The following is a 23,966-nucleotide window of genomic DNA, read 5'->3' as shown; positions in this document are numbered from 1 at the left end:
ATTGGACTACAGCGCCAGCCAACAGGCCATTGGGTGCTGAGTATGGTGGAGGAGGGTTATACACTTCAGTTCATTTTCATGTCTCCCTCCTACCCCCCCATCCCTGTCCCTCTTCAGGGACCCTTCCCATGAGCAATATTTAGCCCAGGAGGTGCAAGCCCTTCTCTGGGTAGGAGCTGTGGGGGAGGTGCCTCAGAACTTAAAAGGGAAAGAGTTTCACTCCCATTATTCCTGTGATGGGTTCGGTCACAGAGATCCCCTTGGGACTGTCACTGATATGCTGAAATAATCTGAGCAGGTTTTCCCTGCCAGCTTGGGGATTCCAGAACCCTGTCTGGTTGAGCCAGACATGCTAGCCTGTTTACACAGACCCAGGGTCTGGGCCATGTTCCCAAAGCTGCAGGCTTTAGCTGAAAACTTCTCAGCAGGTTACCTGTCTCCAGCACCCAGACACCCCCAATGGGATCCAAACCCCAAATAAATCTGTTTTACTCTGTATAATGCTTATACAGGGTAAATTCATAAATTGTCCACCCCCTATAAGACTGATACAGAGATATGCACAGCTGTTTGCTCCCACAGGTATTAATCACTTACTCTGGGTTTATTAATAATAAAATCACTTTTGTTTAAGTATAAAAAGTAGGATTTAAGTGATTTAAAGTAATAACAAACAGAACAAAGTAAGTCACAGAGCAAAATGAAACAAAACACGCAAATCTAAGCCTAATACGTTAAGAAACTGATTACAGGAAATATTTCACCCTCAAAGATGTTCCAATAAGTTTACTTCACAGACTGGACTTTTTCCTAGGCTGGGCCCAATGCTTTCCCCTGGTACAGTCTTTGTTAGATCTAGCAGACATCTCAGGCGATAAGCAGGGGTTTTCTCATGACTGGCACCCCTTTTTATAACTTTGGCACAAGGTGGGAATCTTGTGTCTCTCTGGGTCCCTGCCCCTCCTGCTAAATGGAAAAGTACCAGATTTAAGATGGATTTCACTACCAGGTGACATGGTCACATGTCTCTGAGACCTCTAGTCTCCAGTTCTCCTGGGTTGCTATCTCCACTCACTCACACTTACTTACTTACAGGTAAATAAACCATGTACCATCAAAAAGAAGAACAGGAGTACTTGTGGCACCTTAGAGACTAACAAATTTATTAGAGCATAAGCTTTCGTGGACTACAGCCCACTTCATCGGATGCATATAGAATGGAACATATATTGAGGAGATATATATACACACATACAGAGAGCATAAACAGGTGGGAGTTGTCTTACCAACTCTGAGAGGCCAATTAATTAAGAGAAAAAAAACTTTTGAAGTGATAATCAAGCTAGCCAAGTACAGACAGTTTGATAAGAAGTGTGAGAATACTTACAAGGGGAGATAGATTCAATGTTTGTAATGGCTCAGCCATTCCCAGTCCTTATTCAAACCGGAGTTGATTGTGTCTAGTTTGCATATCAATTCTAGCTCTGCAGTCTCTCTTTGGAGTCTGTTTTTGAAGTTTTTCTGTTGTAATATAGCCACCCGCAGGTCTGTCACTGAATGACCAGACAGGTTAAAGTGTTCTCCCACTGGTTTTTGAGTATTTTGATTCCTGATGATCAATTGTCTTAATCAGTGGGACCGAGCAAGTTCCTAATGCCCCATTGATGGCCCTCACCTGGTGTGACTACAACAGTGATACAAGTTTATCTTATTTCCCCAACTCTAGCCATAGAAATAATACATGCAAACAAATAGGATGAATACACTCAGTAGATTACAAGCTTTCTAGTGCCATCATACAAGAGACCTGTTGCATAAAACATATTCCAGTTACATCATATTCACATTCATAAGCATATGGAGTGCAACGCCACAATTCCTTAATCCTGAGTGCCAAAGGGGGTCTCTGACCCATTCTAAACCTGCAGCACCTAAAAGGCTGAAGCTGTGCATTGTCTCCCTGGCCTCCATCATTCTTCCCTGGATCCAGGGGATGGGTACGCCACCCTTGATTTGAAAGATGGCTATTTCCACATCTCTATTTTCCGAGGCCACAGAAGGTTTCTCAGGATCATTGTGAACCAGGCTCATTACCAGTTTATCATCCTCCCATTCAGCCTGTCAGCAGCCAAATGGGTCTTTATGAAATGCATGGTAATAGCGGCAGCCTACCTGAGAAGGTGAGGGGTGCAGGTGTATCCATACCTCAATGACTGGCTGGTCAAGGGCCAGTCCAAGTCCCAGGTAAAGCCAGCATCCACCTTGTACAAGCAACCTTTCGAGCACTGGGCCTGCTGATAAACAACCAGAAGTCAACACTCATCCCAATTCAGAGGATAGAGTTTATCGGAACGGTACTAGATTCTACCCAGGCCAGGGCCTTCCTCCCAGAAGCCCACTTCCAGTCAGTGTTGTCACAGGTCAAGGCCCACTCAGGCTGTTGGGTCACATGGCCTCGTGTGTATATGTGGTGTAGTATGCAAGGTTGCACCTCAGACTCCTTTAGGCTTGGCTGGCCTCAGCATACCGGCCAAACGGCCATCATTTGGACTCGGTGCTCGGACAGATCCCTAGTAGGCTTGGATGTTCCTTTGTCAGGCCCCAACCCTCGGTATCCCTAATGTTGGATGCATCCAAGCTCGGTTGGGGGCCCATCTCGGGCACCTCAGGACACAAGGTCAGTGGTCCCAGCAGGAACTCGTGCTATGGATAAACGTCAGAGAGCTCAGGGCGGTACGCCTAGCACGTCAGGTGTTCTTACCCCACATCGCAAGCAACGTAATGCGAGTTCTTACGGACAACGTGGCAGCCATGTTTTACATCAGCAGGCAGAGAGCAGCCTGCTCTGCTCCCCCTGTGTCAGGGCGCCATTTGCTTGTGGGAGTTCTGTATAAAGCACTCAATCCACCTTGAAGCTTCTCACCTTTCGGGAGCCCAGAATGAGCTGGCAGATCAGCTCTTATCACTGCAAATGGTCCCTATGCCCCGACAGAGCAAGGATCATTTTGCAGTGGTGGGGTGCTCCCCTCGTAGACCTGTTCACAACCAGACAGAACAGGAAGTCAGCAGTTCTGCTGTCTGCATGACTGCAACCCGGGCTCGCTCACAGATGCCTTCTTACTCCAGAAAGCATCTGTTCTGCGCCTTTCCCCCCATACTTTTTGTGCACAAGGTCTTTGCTGAACATCAAGGGCAAAGGTTATTCTCATAGCCTCAGCCTGCCATGTCAGCACTAGTTTGGTTTATTTCTAGACCTGTCAGTAGCAACTCCAATGCTCCTCCCTCCCCTTCTGGACCTGATCTCGCAAGATCACGGCCAAATGCTCCATCTGCCTAACAGCTCCATGGTTAAACCTGCAGAACGGGCCTGTTCAGAGCAGGTCTACTAGGTCTTGTTAGGCAGTAGGAAACCATCTACCACTTGGCAAGGTAAGTAGCTCTGGAAGTGTTTTTCCATTTGGTCTACCCAGCAGGGCCTCTCACCCAGGTGCCAGAACCTCCCTAAAGTGGGGAGCCACCAGTGCTGAAACTGTGACTCTGCCTCTTCCCCTGATGCCTCCCCCACTCCACCTCTTCTCCTGAGGCTCTGCCCCCACCCCCCTGCTCTCACCTAAAGTGGCAGGGCCATGGTCCCCCTGTTCCGGCACCCCTGCCTCTCACCCACTGAGTCATCTCTCAGATGAAGCAGATACTCCAGAACAAGTCTGGAAACAGCCAGGTCTAGCGATTTCATCTGCTAAGGTACACCTAGCAGCCATCTCAGCATTCTACCCCCTGCTGGGTGGTCAATCAGTTTTTTCACATGAAATGTCCATTCACTTCCTCAAAGGTTATACTCGCAAATCTGGGAACCCATCTGTGTAAACAAGGGAGGATAGCACCCTTGTGTAACTCCCCAACCATATTCAGTTAGCTGTAGAATCCTCCTTAGCAGCTGTACCCTAACTGCCTTACCTGTAAACAGTTAAGAGATAAACTTAAAATGAGTTGGCACCTGACCAAGGGAACCAATACGAAAGCTGTACCTTTTCAAATTGGGAAAAACTGCTGGCTGTGTGGGTCTCCTGTCCTATATAGAAAGGACTATACAGAAAGTCAATCCGTAAATTCACACAGCTCTTTGTGGCAGTAGCTGATAGGATGAAAGCCCTACCCATTCGGCTCAGAGAATTTCCTCCTGGATCACATTGTGCATTCACATGTGGTACGAGCAGGTAAGGTGTCCCACCACCTGCCTTCCTGACGGCCCATTCTGTGAGAGCACAAACTTCCTCAGTGGTGTTCATGGCCCAGGCCCAATCCAGGACATTTACAGAGAGGTGACCTGGGCGTCAGACACTTTTTCTTCCAACTACGCTATCAACCAGCAAGCTAGATCCCGGGTGACCCTGTCACTGGGTGCTGCCCCCTGGCAGGACCCCCACCGTTTCTCCGGCTCTCCCAGCTCAGGGGACCCACTACCCCCACCTCGCCTCAGTCGTAGGCTACTGCCAGTCACCAGCTCGCCCCCGTGCCCTGGGGCAGACTGCAGTGTCAGCCACTCATCACAGGCAAGGTTGGGGTCTGGACCTGCTGCCTCTACCTATTGCTGGGCTGCCCCTTTGCAACCCCAGGACTTGTCTTAGGCCCTCTGCTAGGCCCACAGCCTGGGGGTTTTCCAGGCTGGAGCTCCCCAGCTCCTCTAGCCTTCCCCCAGCCCTGCTCCACTCCTAGTACCCTGCTTGGCTCCCTAGCAGCCAGGCCCTTCTCTCTCTACAAGCAGAGAGAGAGTGTTTGGGCTCCTGGCCCGCAGCCTCTTATAGGGACTAGCTGGGCCTGATTGGGGCATGGCCCCAGCTGTGTCTGCCTTCCCCTATCAGCCCAGGCTTTCCTTCACAGCCTCAGCCCTCTCCCAGGGCTGGCTTTAACCCTTCCAAGGCTGGAGCGGGTGACCACCCCGCTACAGGGACCAAGTGACTCTGAGGACCCTGCAAAATAATACAACCAGAGCAGGAGGGAGTGGGATATAGACACCCTGAATTCTCTCTCTTCTCCAGAATGACCCTAACTATCAGAATTGGGGGGATCCTCAGAGAGCAGAAGAGAGCTGGAGGGGATAGACCCCTGCAATGTCCGGAGTACTCCCTTTGGGGTCGTGCCACCCTGCACCCCCTGCAGGGAGCATACAAGAACAAGCAGCAGTGAGGTACTCCTTGAAGGTTGTGAGCTCTCTGCAGTGGGGGGTCTTTAGTGTACAAGACCCAACGGATGAAGAGGGCGCCCTCTGCAGTTTTGGTTCCCTCCTGAAAGGAGCTGTGAGGGTGTAGGACCCAACAGTATAAGTGGGAACTCCATTTCTCAAGGGAGGGAGAGTCCAGTAGCAAGGAGAAGAACCACTGGGCCACCTGCAGTGGGGTCTTGGTGAGATTTTCAGAGAGAGGCTGCTGCTGACCCTCAGCTGTGTTTCAGGGTTTCACATTATCCAGATGAAATATGGCTGTGATCTCCGGGAAGACAACACCACTTGGGGGTTTTACCAGGATTCCTATGACGGACGAGACTTTCTTACCTTCGATAAGGAGACCATGACTTTAGGAGCAGCAGATATTGGGGCTCAGATCACCAAGAGGAGATGGGATGCTGAAGTATTTGACAACCAGCAGTGGAAACACTACTTGGAAGAGAGATGTATCCCCTGGCTAAGGAGTTCTCTAGAGTACGGGAAGGAGACTCTGCACAGGAAAGGTAAGTCAGGGGGACAAGCCCCACCCAGAAGGTCACTACAAATTACATCTCCATTCCCCAGCCTCAGTTCCAAAATTTCAGCTAACCTTGCACCAGGGATGGGTGGGGAAACAACCCCTTCCTCCTCCCCATCTCTGCTGGAGAAAAAAGATAAGAAACTGAAAATGTTAAAAGCAGCTCACTGTAGAGACACAGTAGTTATCAAGGCAATCTGCCTGTGCATGTGCATTTTAGAGCACTTTGCTTAATTATGGAAGTGCCACCACTTCTGTGGACACCAGCTTCATTCACCATGTAATTCTTCCTCATTCACTGTCTGTACCGTCGTATTTGTTATGTTACCCCCAGCCCCTGTGTTCCACCAATGACGGTAGCTTTGTCCTTGTTGCCTCTTTGTCCAAACTTCTCCCACAGTCATCTATGTGCTTTCTTCCATGCCATCCCATACATGTGGAATTGCCCTCCCTATACTAACCTGGAAGAATGTTACCCTTGTCCTCCTTAAAGTTTTCCCCCCTCAAGACCTACCTTTGCTGCAACACCCGCTTACTTATTACTTGATTCTTTTATCAATAAGACATCAGATAATCACACTCCAATTTATTACCAAAGCTTTTTAGTAAAAGATTAATCAGCACAAACATAGAAGGGAAGAGGTTAAATGCTTTAACACTCCAACTCAGGAGGACAGTTGCAGCGTAGTCTGCTTCAAAATGTTAACTCACTATTACCCCTGTATGTACCTTTGTCTGTTACCATGGACACAAATTTCCCAAATTAGTTAGCATCATTACACACCCTAATCTTTCCATTCCCAAACAGTTTGCGCTTGCTGTTCAAGGTTACTTGAAATTTGTACCCAGTTTTTTGCAACATACTAGTTGCTTATTCTCTCACAAACCTCAGCAGAACATTATCTTGTCCTTGGCCCTCTTTACAGATTCATAGATTCATGGATTCTAGGACTGGAAGGGACCTCGAGAGGTCATCGAGTCCAGTCCCCTGCCCGCATGGCAGGACCAAATACTGTCTAGACCATCCCTGATAGACATTTATCTAACCTACTCTTAAATATCTCCAGAGATGGAGATTCCACAACCTCCCTAGGCAATTTATTCCAGTGTTTAACCACCCTGACAGTTAGGAACTTTTTCCTAATATCCAACCTAGACCTCCCTTGCTGCAGTTTAAACCCATTGCTTCTGGTTCTATCCATAGAGGCTAAGGTGAACAGGTTTTCTCCCTCCTCCTTATGACACCCTTTTAGATACCTGAAAACTGCTATCATGTCCCCTCTCAGTCTTCTCTTTTCCAAACTAAACAAACCCAATTCTTTCAGCCTTCCTTCATAGGTCATGTTCTCTAGACCTTTAATCATTCTTGTTGCTCTTCTCTGGACCCTTTCCAATTTCTCCACATCTTTTTTTAAAATGCGGCGCCCAGAACTGGACACAATACTCCAGCTGAGGCCTAACCAGAGCAGAGTAGAGCGGAAGAATGACTTCTCGTGTCTTGCTCACAACACACCTGTTAATACATCCCAGGATCATGTTTGCTTTTTTTGCAACAGCATCACATGTTGACTCATATTTAGCTTGTGGTCCACTATAACCCCTAGATCCCTTTCTGCCGTACTCCTTCCTAGACAGTCTCTTCCCAAGTCTCTTGCCAAGAAGAAAAAGCCATACACAGCAATGTAATGTATATTTCAGTACCAAGGAGCTGTGAAACTGATTTTTCAACATTAGCATAATTCCTTTTGAAATCCATAATATTGGGTAAATAGTTTTGGTAACAACCTATGAGAAATTAGCCAATTAATATTAGCTAGTTTGAGGGGCAATTTAGCACTGTGTGTCACTTTTTGTTAAATGGGCCCTTTCCATCTCTAATTGGTCAGTTTATCCAGTCCTGTAGCTTCCCACCGCCCCGGAGGGGAACGAACCTCCCTGGACACCAAAGTGGGTGGAGCCAGCAAACCCTGTGCCCGCCCCTCAGAGGTCAAGGCGCAGGACAGGAAGTATAAAATCCCAGAGCTCACTTGAAGCTCAGCCACTGGAGAGACCCGACACCTGTGGTGTAGCTCCCAGTGGGGAGACCATGGCAATCGGCGGCCAAACCGAGGACTGGCCAGACCAGCCAATGCCTGATGCTAGCCCGAGCCCAGAGACGCTACCAAGCCTACCGCTCGCTTATTACCCTGAGGAGCTGCCAAACCAACCGCTCGCCAGCTACCCCGAGGAGCCCATGGTGTGTGACCCTATGGAGGATGCCATCCAGACCCAGGTACCTCTAGAGGGGGAGGAAGGAAGTAGCCCAGGGGCAGCCGACCCGAGTCTGGCTCTGGCAGTGTTGCAGCCAATGTTAGTGTGTTATGGTCAGGATCCCCAATGACACAGCAGCGAGTCTTCTGCCGCTGCTAGGGCCCTGGGCTGGGACGCAGTGGAGTGGGTGGGCCTGCGTCCCCCCCTGCTATCCACCTCGCGGGTGGCAGTCTCCCCCTCTCCCTGGCTGCTCAGAGCCGGGAGCCTGAGGTTTGCTGTTCAACATGTTTGCTCAGCCCCTGCCTGAGGGCATGAGCTAGTGACTGTTTGTTGTTCCACCCTGACCCAGGGCCTGGGCTTGCTACTGTTGAACTGTTTGTTCAGCCCCTGCCAGAGGGCCAGAGCTGCTGATGGTTTGCCGCACAGCCGAGCTAATTCCCCGACACACCTGACCAAAGTAGCGAGGCTGTCTGGCTCCCCGCCGTCCCGGAGGGGGACGAGCCCCAGCTGAACTGCCCTACACGTGGTGGAGAATGTGGGCATCCTTGTGAGAAGGGATCTGCGGTGGAGCGTGCCCGAGCGACCATGGATATGGACAAGCTTATAAAGTTCTTAGCTGAAAGCCAACAACAGCAGCAGGCCGCCGCCCAGTCCAGCAGCAGCAGCAGCAGCTGGTCCAGCAGCTCGCAACCCAACAGCAACAGCTAATTTTGGAGCTGGGGCGCCAGAACCGGGACCACCAGCAGCAATGCCTGCAGCAGTTGGCGACCTTGCTGCCCCAGCCTGCGGTTGCCACTGGGCCCCCCAGCCTGGCCCCTCCCATCCGGTTGACAAAGATGGGCCCCAACGACGACCCAGAAGCTTTTCTAGTAACTTTTGAGAGGGTGGCATTAGTCACAGGCTGCGCCCAAGACCAATGGGCTACTATTTTGGCCCCATATCTGACTGGGACTGCCCAAATTGTATATCGGGGCCTGTCCACGGACGCGGCTCAGGGCTACACCTGGGTAAAGGCGTAGATGCCCTGGACATTAGCCTGGAGACTTGACAGCAGTTCCGGAGCTTGGTCTATCCTACGGGGGCCTGACCCCGGATGGTAGCCCAAGAGTTGAGGGAAGCCTGCAAGCGGTGGCTACAACCCGAAAGGCGAACCCTGGATGAGCTCGTTGAACAAATTTTTCTGGAGCAATTCGTCCATATACTCCCGTCGCGAGGGAGGGCCTGAGTCCTCCGCCATCGACCTACGACCTTAACTGCTGCCATCACATTGATGGAGGATTTCCTGCCGCTGAAGCACCAGTGGGACCGATCACTCGAGCCGCCCCGCCAGGACCGGAGCGCCCTAACCCAGAGAAAAGGGGGGCCATCCAGAGCGAACCACGAAATCCATCACGGGGCCCAGAGCCCCGACCTGCCGAGGTCCTGGTTCGACAAGCCCTGGCACCTCGACCAGATGCTCGAAGGACCAACCGAAGCCCTCCCAGGGGCCAGGCGGGAACACTGTCCCGGCCTGGGCGCTTGGATATCGGGCCCTGTTTTTCCTGTAGGAAATATGGCCATTTACAACGAGACTGCACCGAGATGGATTGCAGCTTCGGCCAGGTCTGCACGGGAGAAGCCTGCGCCCGACGCCCACAGGCCACCAAGGTTATGGTGCCAGTGGTTGTCAGGGATTGGTCAACCTTGGTCCTAATTGACTCAGGCTGCGGCCAGACACTGGTTCGCCAAAGCCTAGGCCTCCAGGCTGACCCACAACTGGGTACCATCTGTCTACAATGCATTCACGGCGACGTACGAGACGACCCTACCCAAGTGCCCAAGCCCGACTGACCGTGGATGGGGTCACACGATCGATGGTGGTCGGCCTGGCTCCTTGGCTCGCCTACCCGGTGATCCTGGGGCGGGACTGGCCAGACTTCCTGGAAGTCCTCCACTCCAATGCCAACCAGAGGCCCGCAACTGCCCCAGTACTGGAAGGGGAGCCTCCCTGGGACCCAGTCCGAGGGGGAGGAGGCACCAGCCCCCAACGGTCCGGAAGAAGAGCCCGAGGACTCCCTCCAGAAGCTGCCGCTGAACCCCTGCTTCACACTGACTTGTTGTGACTAAAGGGCAGATCCCACCCTCAGTCACACTTACGAACAACTAGCCACGGTCGATGGGACCGTAATTGACCCGCATCGGGTGAAGCAGTGGCCACGTTTAGAACTGCGACAGGATCAGCTCTATCGGGTAGAATGGGATCCACGCACTGGAGAACCCCAGAGCCAACTACTCATGCCTCGATGTCACCGGCGGGCAGTAATGAAACTCGCCCACGACATCCCGTCTGCCGGACACTTGGGCCAAGAGAAGACTCTAGCCCGGATACTGACACGCTTTTTCTGGCCCGGCGTGCATCAGGAAGTAAGGGACTATTGTAACTCCTGTCCAGAGTGCCAGCTAGCCATACCCCCCGCGGACACCCAAGGCCCCGTTGGTCCCCATGCCTTCAAATACGTGGCCATGGATCTGGTGGGACCCCTCCCAAAAAGCACCGCTGGATTTCAGTATGTGTTGGTCCTGGTAGATTATGCTACCCGTTTCCCGGAGGCAGTACCGCTGTGGAGCATCACTGCCCGAACCATTGCGCGCAAGCTCATGAAGGTCTTTGCTCATGTAGGCCTGCCCCGGGATATTCTCATGGACCAGGACACCAATTTTACCTCCCAACTGCTGTGGTAGGTGCGTAGGCTCCTGGGGATCAAGCAGTTGCGCACCTCTATTTACTATCCACAAACCGATGGTTTGGTTGAACGGTTTAACCGTACTCTAAAAGACATATTGCGCAAATTCCACCCAGAAGAACTACGCCAACGGGACCAGCTACTCCCGCCTTTACTTCTGGCGATCTGGGAGGTGCTCCAGGCCTCTACAAAGTTCCTCTTTTGAGTTGTTGTATGGCCGCCGCCCATGGGGGTTGCTCAAAATGCACGAAAACTGGGAACAAGCTCCATCACCAACCCAGGGCCTCTTGAAGTATATCCTCCAGCTCCAGGAACGCCTTACTCAGGCCGGGCGCTCGCCTGGGAAAACTTAAGGGTTGCCCAGGAGGCTCAAGCACGGACCTATAACCAAGACATGCAGAGCCGCGACTTTAACCCTGGGGACCGGGTCCTGCTTCTCCTGCCCTCGAGCGAGTCAAAGGTACTGGCCCGCTGGCAGGGCCCCTATGAGGTGGTCCGGAAGGTGGGGCCTGTCACCTGTGAGGTCAAGCAACCGGACCAATGTAAGAAAACCCAGCGGTACCATGTCAACCTCCTGAAGCCCTGGCAGGAGTGCGAGGGCTTATTAATTAACCCTTACCCACTGGAGCCAGAACTGGGCCCCCATGCCGCCCTAACCCAAGACACCGAGGGCCCCAGCTCGCGGAGACCCTCACAGACGAACGCAAGCAAGCCCGGTGCCTCCTGCAGGCTTTCCTGCGAACCTTCACCTGCCAGCCGGGTTACATGACCCTGGTTTATCATACCATTCAGACAGAACCTGGGGTAGTGATCCGAGAAGCGACCAGGCCCTTGCCCCACTGAATGCGACAGATCGTCGAGGAAGAGGTACAAGCCATGCTCGAGCTAGGTGTAATTGAACCCTCACAGAGTGAATGGCGTAGTCCGATAGTGCTACTACCCAAGCATCAATTTCTGACGTGTCAACGCCATTTCCAAATTTCATGCGTATCCTATGCCACGCGTAGATGAGCTGCTTGGCCGGTGAGGGGAGGCTCGTTTCCTCACCACACTTGACCTCAGCAAGAGCTACTGGCAAATCCCCCTTGACCCCGCTTCGAGGGAGAAGACCGCGTTTGCTACCTCAACAAGTCTATACCAATTCACCCGGATGCCCTTCGGCCTCCATGAGGCCCCAGCCACTGATGGACCTTGTCCTCCAACCCCATCGAGACTATGTGGTTGCCTATCTGGGTGATGTGGTCATCCACAGCTGCCACTGGGAGGATCATTTGATACGGGTAGCTGCAGTCCTGAGGTCCCTGCGGGCTGACGGGTTGACAGCCCACCCGAAAAAATGCCGCATTGGATGGCAAGAGACTACTTATGGGCTACAGCATAGGGAACAGACAAGTGAAGCCCATGGTGGGAAAAGTCCAGGCCCTGGCGGCCTGCCCGCCTCCCACCACAAAGCATCAGGTGCGACAGTTCTTGGGCCTTGCCGACTATTATCGGCATTTCATTCCCCATTTTGTGTCGATCGCCACCCCTTTGACCAGCCTTTTAACCAAGGACAGCCCTCGATGTGTGGTTTGGACCCAGGAATGTGAGGAGGCCTTTCAGGAACTCAAAAAGAGTCTCTGCCATGAACCAGTCCTCTACAGCCCAAATTTCAACCGAGACTTCATCCTCCAAACGGATGCCTCAAAGGTAGGACTGGATGCCATCCCGTCTCAAGAAATAGATGGGGAAGACCATCCGGTCTTATATATCAGCTGGAAATTGTTCCCGTGGGAGAAGAACTACTCAGTGGTGGAAAAGGAGGCCCTTGCAGTGAAATGGGCTTGTGACGCCCTACGTTACTACCTTCTTGGAGCCCTGTTCACCTTAGTCACCGACCAGCCCCGCTTCAGTGGATGAACAAAATGAAAGACAATAATGTGAGAATACAGCGTTGGTACCTAGTGCTCCAGCCCTATGCCTTTATGGTTCGCCATAGGGCAGGCAAGGACCACGCTAATGCTGACTTCCTGTCCCGCCTGGGGGGTATGGAAGGGTCTGGCCCCGACGAGTGGGAGCCAGACTTAAGGGGGGGGAGTGTAGAGCGAGGCGGTCTGGCTCCCCGCTGTCCTGGAGGGGGAGGAGCCTCCCTGGACACCAAAGGGTGGCGCCAGCAAACCCTGAGCCCGCCCCTCAGAGGTCAAGGCGCAGGACAGGAAGTATAAAAGCCTAGAGCTCACTTGAAGCTCAGCCACCGGAGAAACCAGATGCCTGTGGTGTAGCTCCCAATGGGGAGACCACGGCGATCGGCAGCCGAACCGAGGACTAGCCAGACCAGCCAACGCCTGATGCTAGCCCGAGCCCAGATACTGCTAGGGCCCCGAGCTGGGACTTAGTGGAGTGGGTGGGCCTTCGTTCCACCTGCCCCACCACCTCGCGGGTGGCCGTCTCCCCAGCTGCTCAGAGCCAGGAGCCTGGGGTTTGCTGTTCAACATGTTTGCTCAGCCCCTGCCTGAGGGTCTGAGCTACTGACTGTTTGTGGCTCCGCCCTGATCCAGGGCCTGGGCTTGCTAATATTCAACTGTTTGTTCAGCCCCTACCAAAGGGCCGCAGCTGCTGACGGTTTGCCGCACAGCCAAGCTAATTCCTCGACACACCTGACCAAAGTAGCGAGGTGGTCTGGCTCCCTGCCGCCCCAGAGGGAGACAAGCCCCAGCCAAACTGCCCTACAACTCCATTTTTTTGCTCCCGGGCCATGGCAAGATTATTCCCTCTTTCATATCCAGGGACTGAGAGGAGATGGGCACAAACCTAGCGTATGATTGACACCTGTATCTGGAGCTTAGTGAAGCCTTTCAAGGTACTTGTGTCACTGTGGCTGGGAGCAGAGGCTTCTGGTTACCACATTAATAGAATTTGGTCAGGGATGCTGATGCTGTGAATGCGGCACAGAAATCCTCTAACAGGGTGGAAAATCCTCATCAGAGGGATTCCGTCTCATCGACTCTCATCCTCTCCGACTGCTGGGGTCTCAAAATTTCATTTTGCAAAGCTCCAGCAAAGACTGCCTTGATTGGAGCTTGAAAACAGCTAAATTCAATTTCTTCTTTTTCCCAGTGCACCCAACAGCTAGAGTGAGTGACAGGTCATCTCATGACGGCCTCAGCACCCTCTCCTGTAAGGTCAGTGGGTTCTACCCCCGGGACATCACCGTGACCTGGCTGAAAAATGGGGAGAGCAGACAGCAGGTGACCTACTCTGAAGGCATTCTACCCAATGCGGATGGGACCTACCAGACCTGGTTGACAATGGAGATTGATCCCAAGATCAAAGCCCATTATTCATGTCACGTGGAGCATGAAAGCCTGTTAGAGCCACTCTCTGTCTCCTGGGGTAAGGAGTTTGTGTGTTTGTCTGTTTTCCTAGTGGGGGAGGGGGAATCCATTCAACTCAACCCCTGAAAAATTCTCATTCGGATTAATAGGCTGAAGCTGGAATTTCCTGAGGGTCTGTGAGGCCCTGTCCTCTTTGACCCTGTCCCTCTGCAGTCAAGTTCTTGTGCTAGAGTTGAGCCCCAGGCACTGCAGACCCCATGTCTTGCTCTCCAGTTTTCTGCCTCTGGGGCTGTTGGATATATCTCAGCAATACGCTGTCTCTAAAGGGAGAAGATTAACAATGAGACATTAAGGCCTGAAGGGACCATTCTAATCATCTGATCTGAGCTCCTGCATAGCCCAGGGCAGGGGGGAATCACATCAGAGACCCCAGCATCCAGTCTGGTCATCTGTGGGCAAACTAGATCTGACCCTTCAGAAAGAGATGCCCATTCCAGATGTAAAGTCTCCAGGGGATGGAGAATTTACCACATCCCAGGGAAAGCTCAAATCTGCTCCTTATTTCCAGACAGAATTGGTCTTGCTTCAGCTTTCAGCCCGGTCTCAACTTCATGCACTCGTGGTCCTGCCACGAGTACAGGGGACTGGACTAGATGACCTCTCGAGGTCCCTTCCAGTCCTTTGATCTAGCAGGTTCTCAGAAATATGGCTCTACAGGTCCTTCATTCTTGTCCATGTGGCCAGAGAGAGATGTTTAATGTTGGGACCAGCTTATTTCTGTGTGCAGTGATGCTGGAAGAGAGGGTATGGCCTTGGAATGGAGCGCTGAGGCAGATTAGAGCCCTGCATCAGTCTCCTATGCCCCTAGTACAAGAAAGTCGAGGAAGAATTTTTTACAGATGGAGCTGCCTTCCGGCCATCTTTTTGCTTGGTTAATCGGGATATGGAAAAATGCAGCATTTGGAAGTGCAACCAATTTCTAAAAGGGCAGCCTTCACTGTAAATCTAGTCATCAGATGGTTTTACATCATACTCCTGCTACCACATCCCTGGCCAATTTTTGTGTCATAAACCACATTTCCTTATTTTCTTAGAAATATTTTTCTTTTTGCTGTATTATTATGTGGATCTTTCAGACAACAGGAGAAGCTGATTAGTGAAACTGAAAGTGTATACAGAACTCGGGGTTCAACAGGTTTATATAAACCAAGAACAGTATTAAAATATCTCTATCGTCCCCTCTTCACTTCCTGCCCCCTCAAAAAACATGCATTGTGTCTGTAACTCCATTCATGGCTGGGAAATCCAGAGCTTTGAGGTCAGTTTCCAGTTTGTCACCAGACTCCCACAATGAGATTGTGTTCCATTAGTCATGAAAGTCAGCGTGATCAAGGGGGGTTAGGGGCTTTGAGCCAGGACTCCTGGGTTCTGTCCTTGGCTCTAGGAGGTAAGTGGGGGTAGTGAGTTAGAGCAAGGGGGCTGGAAGCCAGATATCCTGATTTCTATCCCTGTCTCTGGAAGGGGAGTGGGGGCAGGTGGGTTAGAGCAGGAGGGGCTGGAAGTCAGGATTCCTGGGGTCTATTCCTGGCTCTTGCACTGACTCACTGTGTGATCTTCAGCAAGTGTTCCCCCTTTCCCATGCTCTCCCATAATTAGGTTTATGAAGATTGATTAATGCTGTAAAAGTCTTCTATTTTAAGTGCTAAATATTTATTATGAATTGAACTGGTAGAGGCTGTGTCCAGGACTTTGTGTTGGGGTGTAATGCATGGTGGCTGCATTGGAAGGAGTGGAGGGTTGCAGGACTCAGCGCTTATCTGGGGAGCCGACTAACTGATCCCTGCAGTGTGATGTAAGAGGGTTTTAGTGAGGATTTTTCCTCATTGATCATTCTCTCCATTCCATTTCAGAACCAAATAACAATCTGATTCCCACTGTGGCTGGAGTTATCACTGCAGTTGTCCTGATTGGTGTTATAATCGGAGTAGTTGTCTGGAAAAAGAAACACCCAGGTAAAAAGCCTGGGATGGGGTGATTCCCTGGACTTTCTGGGCCCTGCACACCCACCTAAGGACAACAGCAATACAGGAACCAGTGTCAGTATGGTGTAACTGCCCCACTGCGGGACTGAGCTAGTGACACCCAATGGGAGCTGCTGGAAGGCCAGACCCAGAAACTGGGTGTGGGTTACAGTTTATATGGGGCTAGATTTTTCCAAAGAGCTCAGTACCCAGTGCACCGAGGTCTTTGGAAACTGTCTCATTGTGTCTTTCTCTCCTGCCAATTGTGAGCGCCTGGGATCTTGAGTCCATTACTGAGCGCTAGGGGTCTGTGCTGGGCCAGGGGCCCTGTTTCTGAGCTGTGGAGACCGATTGCAGTTGGTTCCTGCCTTGGGAGCTGCATTCACTGAAATTTGCCTTTTCTCTGCAGGGAGGAAGGGAGACGGCTACGCTGTAGCTCAGAGTAAGTGACAAGAGACCCATCACCTCTTTTCAAGTGGCCATCTCTGAACAACCATCAGTATTTGCTTGTGGATTTTAGCCTAGAGGCACTGACAGGAGATCCTTGCTCCCACTCATAGGCCTTGTCTACACTGAGGATTTTAGGGAAATCTCCAACTATTGCTTTAGTACCATAGAATCCTAGAATTGTAGGACTGGAAGGGACCTCGAAAGGACACCTAGTCCAGTTCCCTGCACTCATGACAGGACTAAGTATTATCTAGACCATCCCTGACTAACCTTCTCTTAAAAACCGCCAATGAGTGAGATTCCACAACCTCTCTGGGCAATTTATTTCAGTGCCTAACCACCCTGACAGGATTTTTTCCCTTATGTCCAACCTAAGCCTCCCTTGCTGCAATTTAAACCCATCGCTTCTTGTCCTGTCCTCAGAGGTTGACGAAAAAAGATGTTTCCCCTCCTCCTTGTAGCAACCTTTTATGTACTTGAAAACTGTTATCATATCTCCCCCTCGCTTTGAAACATTTTGATGAAAACTGAAACAAAAACGTTCTTTAGCCCTTTTCACGTGTTCTATTATTGCCTTTCCTTCCTCATTGACTAATGGGCCTTCCCTGTCCTTGGTCTTCCTCTTGCTTCTAATGTATTTGTAGAATGTTTTCTTATTACCCTTTATGTCTCTAGCTAGTTTGATCTCATTTTGCACCTTGGCCTTTCTAATTTTGCCCCTACATGCTTGTGTTATTTGTTTACAGTTATCCTTTGTAATTGAACCTAGTTTCCACTTTTTGTAGGTCTCTTTTTTGATTTTTAGATCATTGAAGATCTCCTGGTTAAGCCAGTGTGGTCTCTTTCCATCCTTCATTTCTTTCCTATGCAGTGGGATAGTTTGTACTTGTGCTCTTGATAATGTCTCCTTGAGAACTTTTCAACCCTCCTGAACTGTTTTTCCCCTTAGACTTGCTTCCCCTGGGATCTTACCTACCAACTCCCTGAGTTTGCTAAAGTCTGCCTTCTTGAAATCCATTATTTTATTGTGTGTTTTCCCTCCTACCGTTCCTTAGGATCATGAATTCTATCATTTCATGATCACTTTCACCCAAGTTGCCTTCCACTTTCAAATTCTCAACCAGTTCCTCCCTATTTGTCAAAGTCAAATCTAGCACAGTCTCTCCCCTAGTAGCATTCTCCATCGTCTGAAAGAAAAATGGTCTCCAATACATTCCAAGAACTTGTTGGATAATCTGTGCAGTGCTGTGTAATTTTCCGAACAGAGGTCTTCTTCAGTAGTGTAGAGTGGCTGTAGACACATGTTCTATAACCTTGCTCAGAGGAAGTCTAGATGATAGTGGTTAAAAACACCTAAACCCGATCTCCTCAATTGCTCCACCTTTGCTGTCACTGGCGGAATTGCACTGCTTGTGGGTATGGGTCCCAATTTTGCTTATGTAGACAAGTCGATAGTCGGGAATGTATACAGTGGTGTTGGGCTAAATTATTATCCCCCTAGAGCTGTGCTGTCTATGGCTGAGTGTGACCCTGAAAGTGTGTGACCTGCTTTTAATGTTACAATTCTTTTGACTTACCTGAAAGTGGTTTTAGTGCTTGTGAAATCTGGGTCTGATCCAAAGCCTGTTGAAGTCAATGGGAGTCAGATCAGCACCACTCTGTCACCTCAGTGACCACGAGTTCAAATCCCCTCCTCAGTTGTCTCCTGTAATTAGCTTTAGGAACAGACCAAGACTAAAACTATGGGAAATATTTACATAAATTATGGACTGTCTCAGAGCCCGTCTAATGCGTGGCACCAAAAGCTGGTATAAAGTGCACAGATCTGCCGGGCCCTGCTAGGCTGTAGCAGTCCAGCTCTCTCTTTACCCTCTCGGGTGCTTCCAGTGGGAAACGGAGGGGGTTTGAAAAGTGCCAACAAAACCTCCTCAGAGAATCACCCTTCCTTCTACAGTTGGCCCTCAGTCGTGCCTCCCTCACTCCTCGTTACTCCAGAACAATGGAAATTCACATGCAAGAACTTTGTTAATGTGGAGTTAAGGTTGCAGGTGCTCAGCCCTGCCCTGGGCTCCCTGTGTCCTTTCAGAATGGGAGTGTTTAATTCCCAGAAGTCAAAAGTTGGCAAATCAGGATATGCAGAGGTATTATGATTGGGGCCCTACCATATTCACAGCCTTGAAAAACGCGTCACATACTGTGAGATCTGGTTTTTTGTGTGCTTTTACCCGATACTATACAGATTTCACAGGGGAGACCAGTGTTTCTCAAACTGGGGGTCCCAACCAAAAGGGGGTCTTCAGAGGGTGTTGGTGTTGGTAGAAGGTTATTGTAGGGGATTACAGTATTGCCACCCTTACTTCTGCACTCAATTCAGAGCTGGGTGGTCAGAGCAGCTGCTGCTGACCAGGTGCCCAGCTCTGAAGGCAGCACCCTGCCAACAGCAGCGCAGAAATAGGGGTGGCAATACTGCAGCCCCTCTACAGTAACCTTGCTGTGCCCCCGCAGCCCCTTTTTGGGTCTGGACCCCTACAGTTACAACAGCGTTCCCTCTAATTTTTCCCACTCGTGTGCGGAATGAATCTTATGTGACACCAACATGGAGGTGATGTGCGACAGATCACCTCCATATTGGGGCACATATCAAAATTAGTGGGGTGGGGCTGAGGGGTTTGTTCGGTGTGTGGGAGGGGGTTCCAGGCTAGGGCAGAGGATTGGAGTGTGGGGCTGAGGGCTCTGGCTGGAGATGAGGGCTGTGGGGTGGGGCTGGGGATGAGGGATTCAGGGTGCAGGAGGGGGCTCAGGGCTGGGGCAGAGGGTTGGGGTGGGGTGAAGGCTCTGGCTATAACAAAAATATATAAATACACTAGCCAGATTAGATTTACCAGAAACTATAAACTGTTCAGCCCAAGTTTCAGAATGTGTTAAATTGTCTTGCTTTCAGACCCTATCTATATAGAAATTGCATTAAAGCACAAATGTACATGAATTGAAAATGTATATGTTTTATATAGGATCAAATATACTGTTGTATTGGGACCAGTTGGCCTTTACCTTTCACTTTCCCAACACTTCTCTATCCCTTGCAGTCTGTCTTTCACCTACTCTTTCTGCTCAGGTTGCTTTCAACAAAAGACAAGAGTAATTTTCTCTTCTTAATTCAGTTGCCTTGAGTGTTGTCGCTTTCTTCTTTGGCTTGTTTTCAAACAAGAAGTCTTGGTTTTGTTTTGGTGTTTCTTGTACCTGCCCACATTTTCATCAGCGCCCTTTGGGAGCTCCTCTTCTTAGGGTGGATAAAAATCATAACTTTAAAATTTTTATTTAAATTATGGCATTTAAATTTAGTTTATTTTTTTTTTAAATTTAAATCAAATTTCTTATTTACATATTGCTAGTTCTCTTCCATTTTATGGTCTTAAATTGCCAAAGTGATGTTTTGTACTTGTTGTTTTTTTTAATTTCTCGATTGTTAATAAAATTTCAGATTTTATGTAGATTTTTTTTCTACTACGAAGTTTCACACTTAAAATGCTCATCTGTGCTGAAAAAGACAAGCCCGAGGCCTCATTAATATTCCCTATTATGAGACTGTACAGACACAGAATTGAAAAGCAAGTAGCCTGTGCTCTGTGCCTCCTTTGTAAAGAGCTTTGAGATCTACTAGTGAAAAGCGATGTGTAAGAATAATAGAATATCAGGGTTGGAAGGGACCTCAGGAGGTCATCTAGTCCAACCCCCTGCTCAAAGCAGGACCAATCCCCAGACAGATCCCTAAATAAGCTAGATGATTTGCGGCCAGCATCACCATCCAGTATACTGTACTTCCACAAGTAAAGAGCTGAAATGCTTCAACCACCAGGTTTTACAGTTTGAAGTCAATGGGACTTGTGCCCTAAGCATTCTTGAAAACCCCTCCCTTAGATAGCTAAAGGCAGGCTGAAGAGCCTAATTTTGGGCTCCACTATTTGAAAACTTTGGCCTGTATAAAAAAATGCTACTGTAAATTACTGAGAGTTTAAATAACTTTTTATTGTTAAAACAAAATTATTTCACTGTTTAAGTGACACAGATTTTATGCCACTACATGATAAGTTCTTAATAAAAATACACTGAGTCCCTGATGCTGCAAATGCTTACCTAACTTTAAAACACGGAACTGTTTCTGTGAGTACAATTATGTATCCCTTTAAATGTTTGCAGGATCAGGGAATTAATTTTCAATATTTAGATTTTTGTGTACAGCAGTTTTATAAAATTGATACCCGGGGGCTGCTGACGAAACCAAACTTGCCCTTGTCTCTGTGCCCAGCACCTCCCCAAATCAGCATTCCTCTTCATACCGTCCACACTGTTCTGTGCAGTGCCATTGATTAAGGCGGGGATTGAATTGATGTTGATTGGCAGGGGGACTGTTCCCTCTAATTATTTTCATCCCTATTTACAAAGAATTTTATTATGTGCACCAGTATGGAAGTACTGTGTGGATACATGCCACCAGTAGAAACAAAAAACCTAGATTTAATATATATATATTTTAAAAGTTACCATAGGGATAATTACTCCAGCCAGGACAGGTTAGGCATTTTAGAACTGACTACTCAAATAATTAAATTTAAGTATAAGAAAAATAAATGTTTAACTGCACAGACCAGTGAAAAACCTAAAATAACAGCACTTGGAAAGAATAAAATTACAGAGAATATATGTGCATTGCAGAAAGTACAAAGAAATAACAACAAGAACAACACAAGTATGTGTTGGAGGTGAGTGTGAAGGAGAAAGAGTGAGTGTGTGTGTGAGAGAGAGAGGGAGAGAGACACAGACAGACAGGGTGCATGTGTGCTGGCTGCTGGGGAAGTTTGTGAGAGGCCGTGCACTGTCTCTTTAAGGCACTCACACCAGAAGGCTCAGACCACAGCAGCTGAGCTCTCCAGCTCCTGAGGCTTGTCCCCCGCTCCTGTACTGTGGAGATGGGGTACATGGGTGGGGGGAGGGGGAAACCCTGACATCAGCACCACCCCCCTCTTCCCCGTTCTGCACAGCCAGCGTGCAGAGCAGCGGGGGGAGAGGCACTTGAACCTATGCTGCCATGCTTGGCTCTGCTAATTAAGTGCACAGTATTTGATTCACTCTTGGGTGGCCATGTGACTACGCAGCTTAGAGGGAACACAGGGTGAGGGTGAAGTCTATGGTGTGCTTCAAGGACCCCTCTGGGCACAGACCAAAGGGGGCAGGGGTATCTGTGGAACTCCTTGCCAGAGGGTGTTGTGAAGACCAAGACTATAACAGGGTTCAAAAAAGAACTAGATAAATTCATGGATGATAGGTCCATCGATGGCTATTGACAATGATGGTGTCCCTAACCTTTGTTTGCCAGAAGCCGGGAATGAGTGACAAGGGATGGATGATTGATGATTATCTGTTGTGTTCATTCCCTCTGGGGCACCTGGCACTGGCCACTGTCAGAAGACAGGAGACTGGGCTACATGGACCTCTGGTTGGACCCAGTATGGCTGTTCTTATGTATTCTTAGCCCAGCATTTCCTAGTTTGCTAGCCTTTGAATTTGAGTATTCAGTGCTCCCATTCTGAAGAAGCATGAGAAGCACAAAGCAGTGCTGACCCCCTACAATGGTAACGTTTTTTGCATGTGAATAATGGAAATCCAGGGCAGCTGCACTGCAGACTGATCTGTGCACCAACCATCTCACTGCTAGGAGAGAGTAAGGTGATGACTGTTCCCCTTTGGATAAGAGTCCCCGTATCTACTAACTATGCTGAAACCCTGCCTGTGAGAGATGCTAATATCCTCTCCCTTCTCCTCTGCACAGCAAATGACCAGGGATCTAGTGGCTCTGACATATCTGCCAAGGGTAAGTGAGGGGGACTCTAGCCGAGAGGTTCACTGCTCTGACTCTGGCCTCTGGAGAGAGACACTTTAGTCCAAGTCATTGGACCTTGAGTCTCACTGGCCCGTCCCCTCTAGCAAACCAGACCCAAGGAGCAGAACAGGGGAGTTCTGGATCTCTTATTTCCCTTTTATTCACACTGGCGGTGCAGGAACAGGTTTGCAGCCAAATCCCCCTTGTTTTCTCTGAGATTAATTTAGGTGTGAAATAGTTTAGGTGTGGGTTTTTTACCCACGAAAGCTTATGCCCAAATAAATCTGTTCATCTTTAAGGTGCCACCGGACTCCTTGTTGTTTAGGTGTGAAAGACTCTAGTGAGAGGGATTTCTCTGTGGCTGCTGTTACAGCATGGGTTGAGATTTGTAATGATAAATCCAGCTGCTTCAGAGAACAGTCTCCATTGAAACTGCAGGGAGGAAGCAGAAGGGACAGAACTCAGCACCTGAGGCTCCAGAAACACAGGTCTCTGACACTGGAGCTAAAAGCTTTGTCAGCAGGGTTAGAGATTTTGTCCACTGAACACTAGGGTGAGCGTCCTACAGCAGCGTGCACTGTCATTGCAAAACATTATGGCAGGTTCCCCTTAATAAACGTTGCCTGTGTTTAACTTCTGCAACTTAACAGAGCCTGTTGCAGTCTGTTTGACAACCTGAGAGAATCCCAGAGGGGAAGACCCAGGACACCAGACGAGAGCTTTCCAGCAAGTGGGAAGAAGATCTAAAAGGGGAAAGGAACAGACATAACTGACCTTGCTTTCCCCACAATGCCACATCTAGAAGGACCGGAGGGAAAAAGATTGAACTGGGGGGGAGATGCTGGTCTGAGGCAGGAAAGAAGGAAGCCTGCCTGTGTATGCAAAGGCTAACCTATGTGTACTGGTGATATAAAATTATTCTACTTAACTGGCAGGGGGCAAATTTGTCACGTACACATGGGAGAAAGAAGGACAAAATGCAGGGTCAGCTATAGGTAGTCAGGAAGTTTCTTCAAGAGGAAATGTAGCCAAACTCCAAACCTGGAGACAATGGACCTTTCTGTGCCTGCGTCCTGTAGATAGCTAACCGCTTAGTTCGCAAAATAAGCAAGGAGGAGGGGGCAAATAGATGAACAATAAGGGGTCATAAGAGGGGCAGATACATGTAGCTTGCTAATTATGTATGGTAATGATGGCAAATTTTGGTCAATCATAGAGCGATAGATTATCATAAGCAACTGCATATAATGCTTTGGTGTAAGTGTTTTCTTTGTTCTTGCTGATTTATGAGCTCGAACCCAATTGCAATTGAAATAAATGGATCGCCCCTCCTGGGGCTCCTTGCTTGATTAGCTGTGTCCGTCTCTCCTTATTCCTCAGCTGGAACGGACAGAAATTTCTATGACACTGGGTAAGACACTGCTTGATACAAATCCTGTCTATAAAACTTAGCTTGCAATTTTCTTTATTTCTTAGGTCATGTACTTCAGTCTGTTTGCTATCTCTTATAATCACTTAAAAATCTATCTTTCTGTAGTTAATAAATCTGTTTTATATTTTATCTAAAACACTGTGTGTTGTTTGAAATGCAA

General features: G+C 49.2%; 1 protein-coding gene across 2 annotated transcripts in view; it reads left to right on the top strand.

Moving 5' to 3' along the window:
* LOC128837712 (class I histocompatibility antigen, F10 alpha chain-like) overlaps nt 1-23,723 on the top strand; it is a 33,419-nt gene extending 9,696 nt beyond the window's left edge. For both annotated transcript variants that reach the window (XM_054029093.1, XM_054029092.1), the window contains 4 exons: nt 5,449-5,724; nt 13,808-14,083; nt 15,936-16,037; nt 16,456-23,723. In XM_054029093.1, the coding sequence (XP_053885068.1) occupies nt 5,449-5,724; nt 13,808-14,083; nt 15,936-16,037; nt 16,456-16,496 (695 nt within the window). In that variant the 3' untranslated portion in view covers nt 16,497-23,723. The remainder of the gene's footprint in view (nt 1-5,448; nt 5,725-13,807; nt 14,084-15,935; nt 16,038-16,455) is intronic.
* Nucleotides 23,724-23,966: the final 243 nt, after the last annotated feature.

Source organism: Malaclemys terrapin, chromosome 5, assembly GCF_027887155.1.
Source record: "Malaclemys terrapin pileata isolate rMalTer1 chromosome 5, rMalTer1.hap1, whole genome shotgun sequence".
In the NCBI taxonomy this organism is placed as follows: domain Eukaryota; kingdom Metazoa; phylum Chordata; order Testudines; family Emydidae; genus Malaclemys; species Malaclemys terrapin.
Note: the sequence above shows the minus strand (reverse complement) of the source record. Positions and strands in the feature narration are given on the sequence as shown.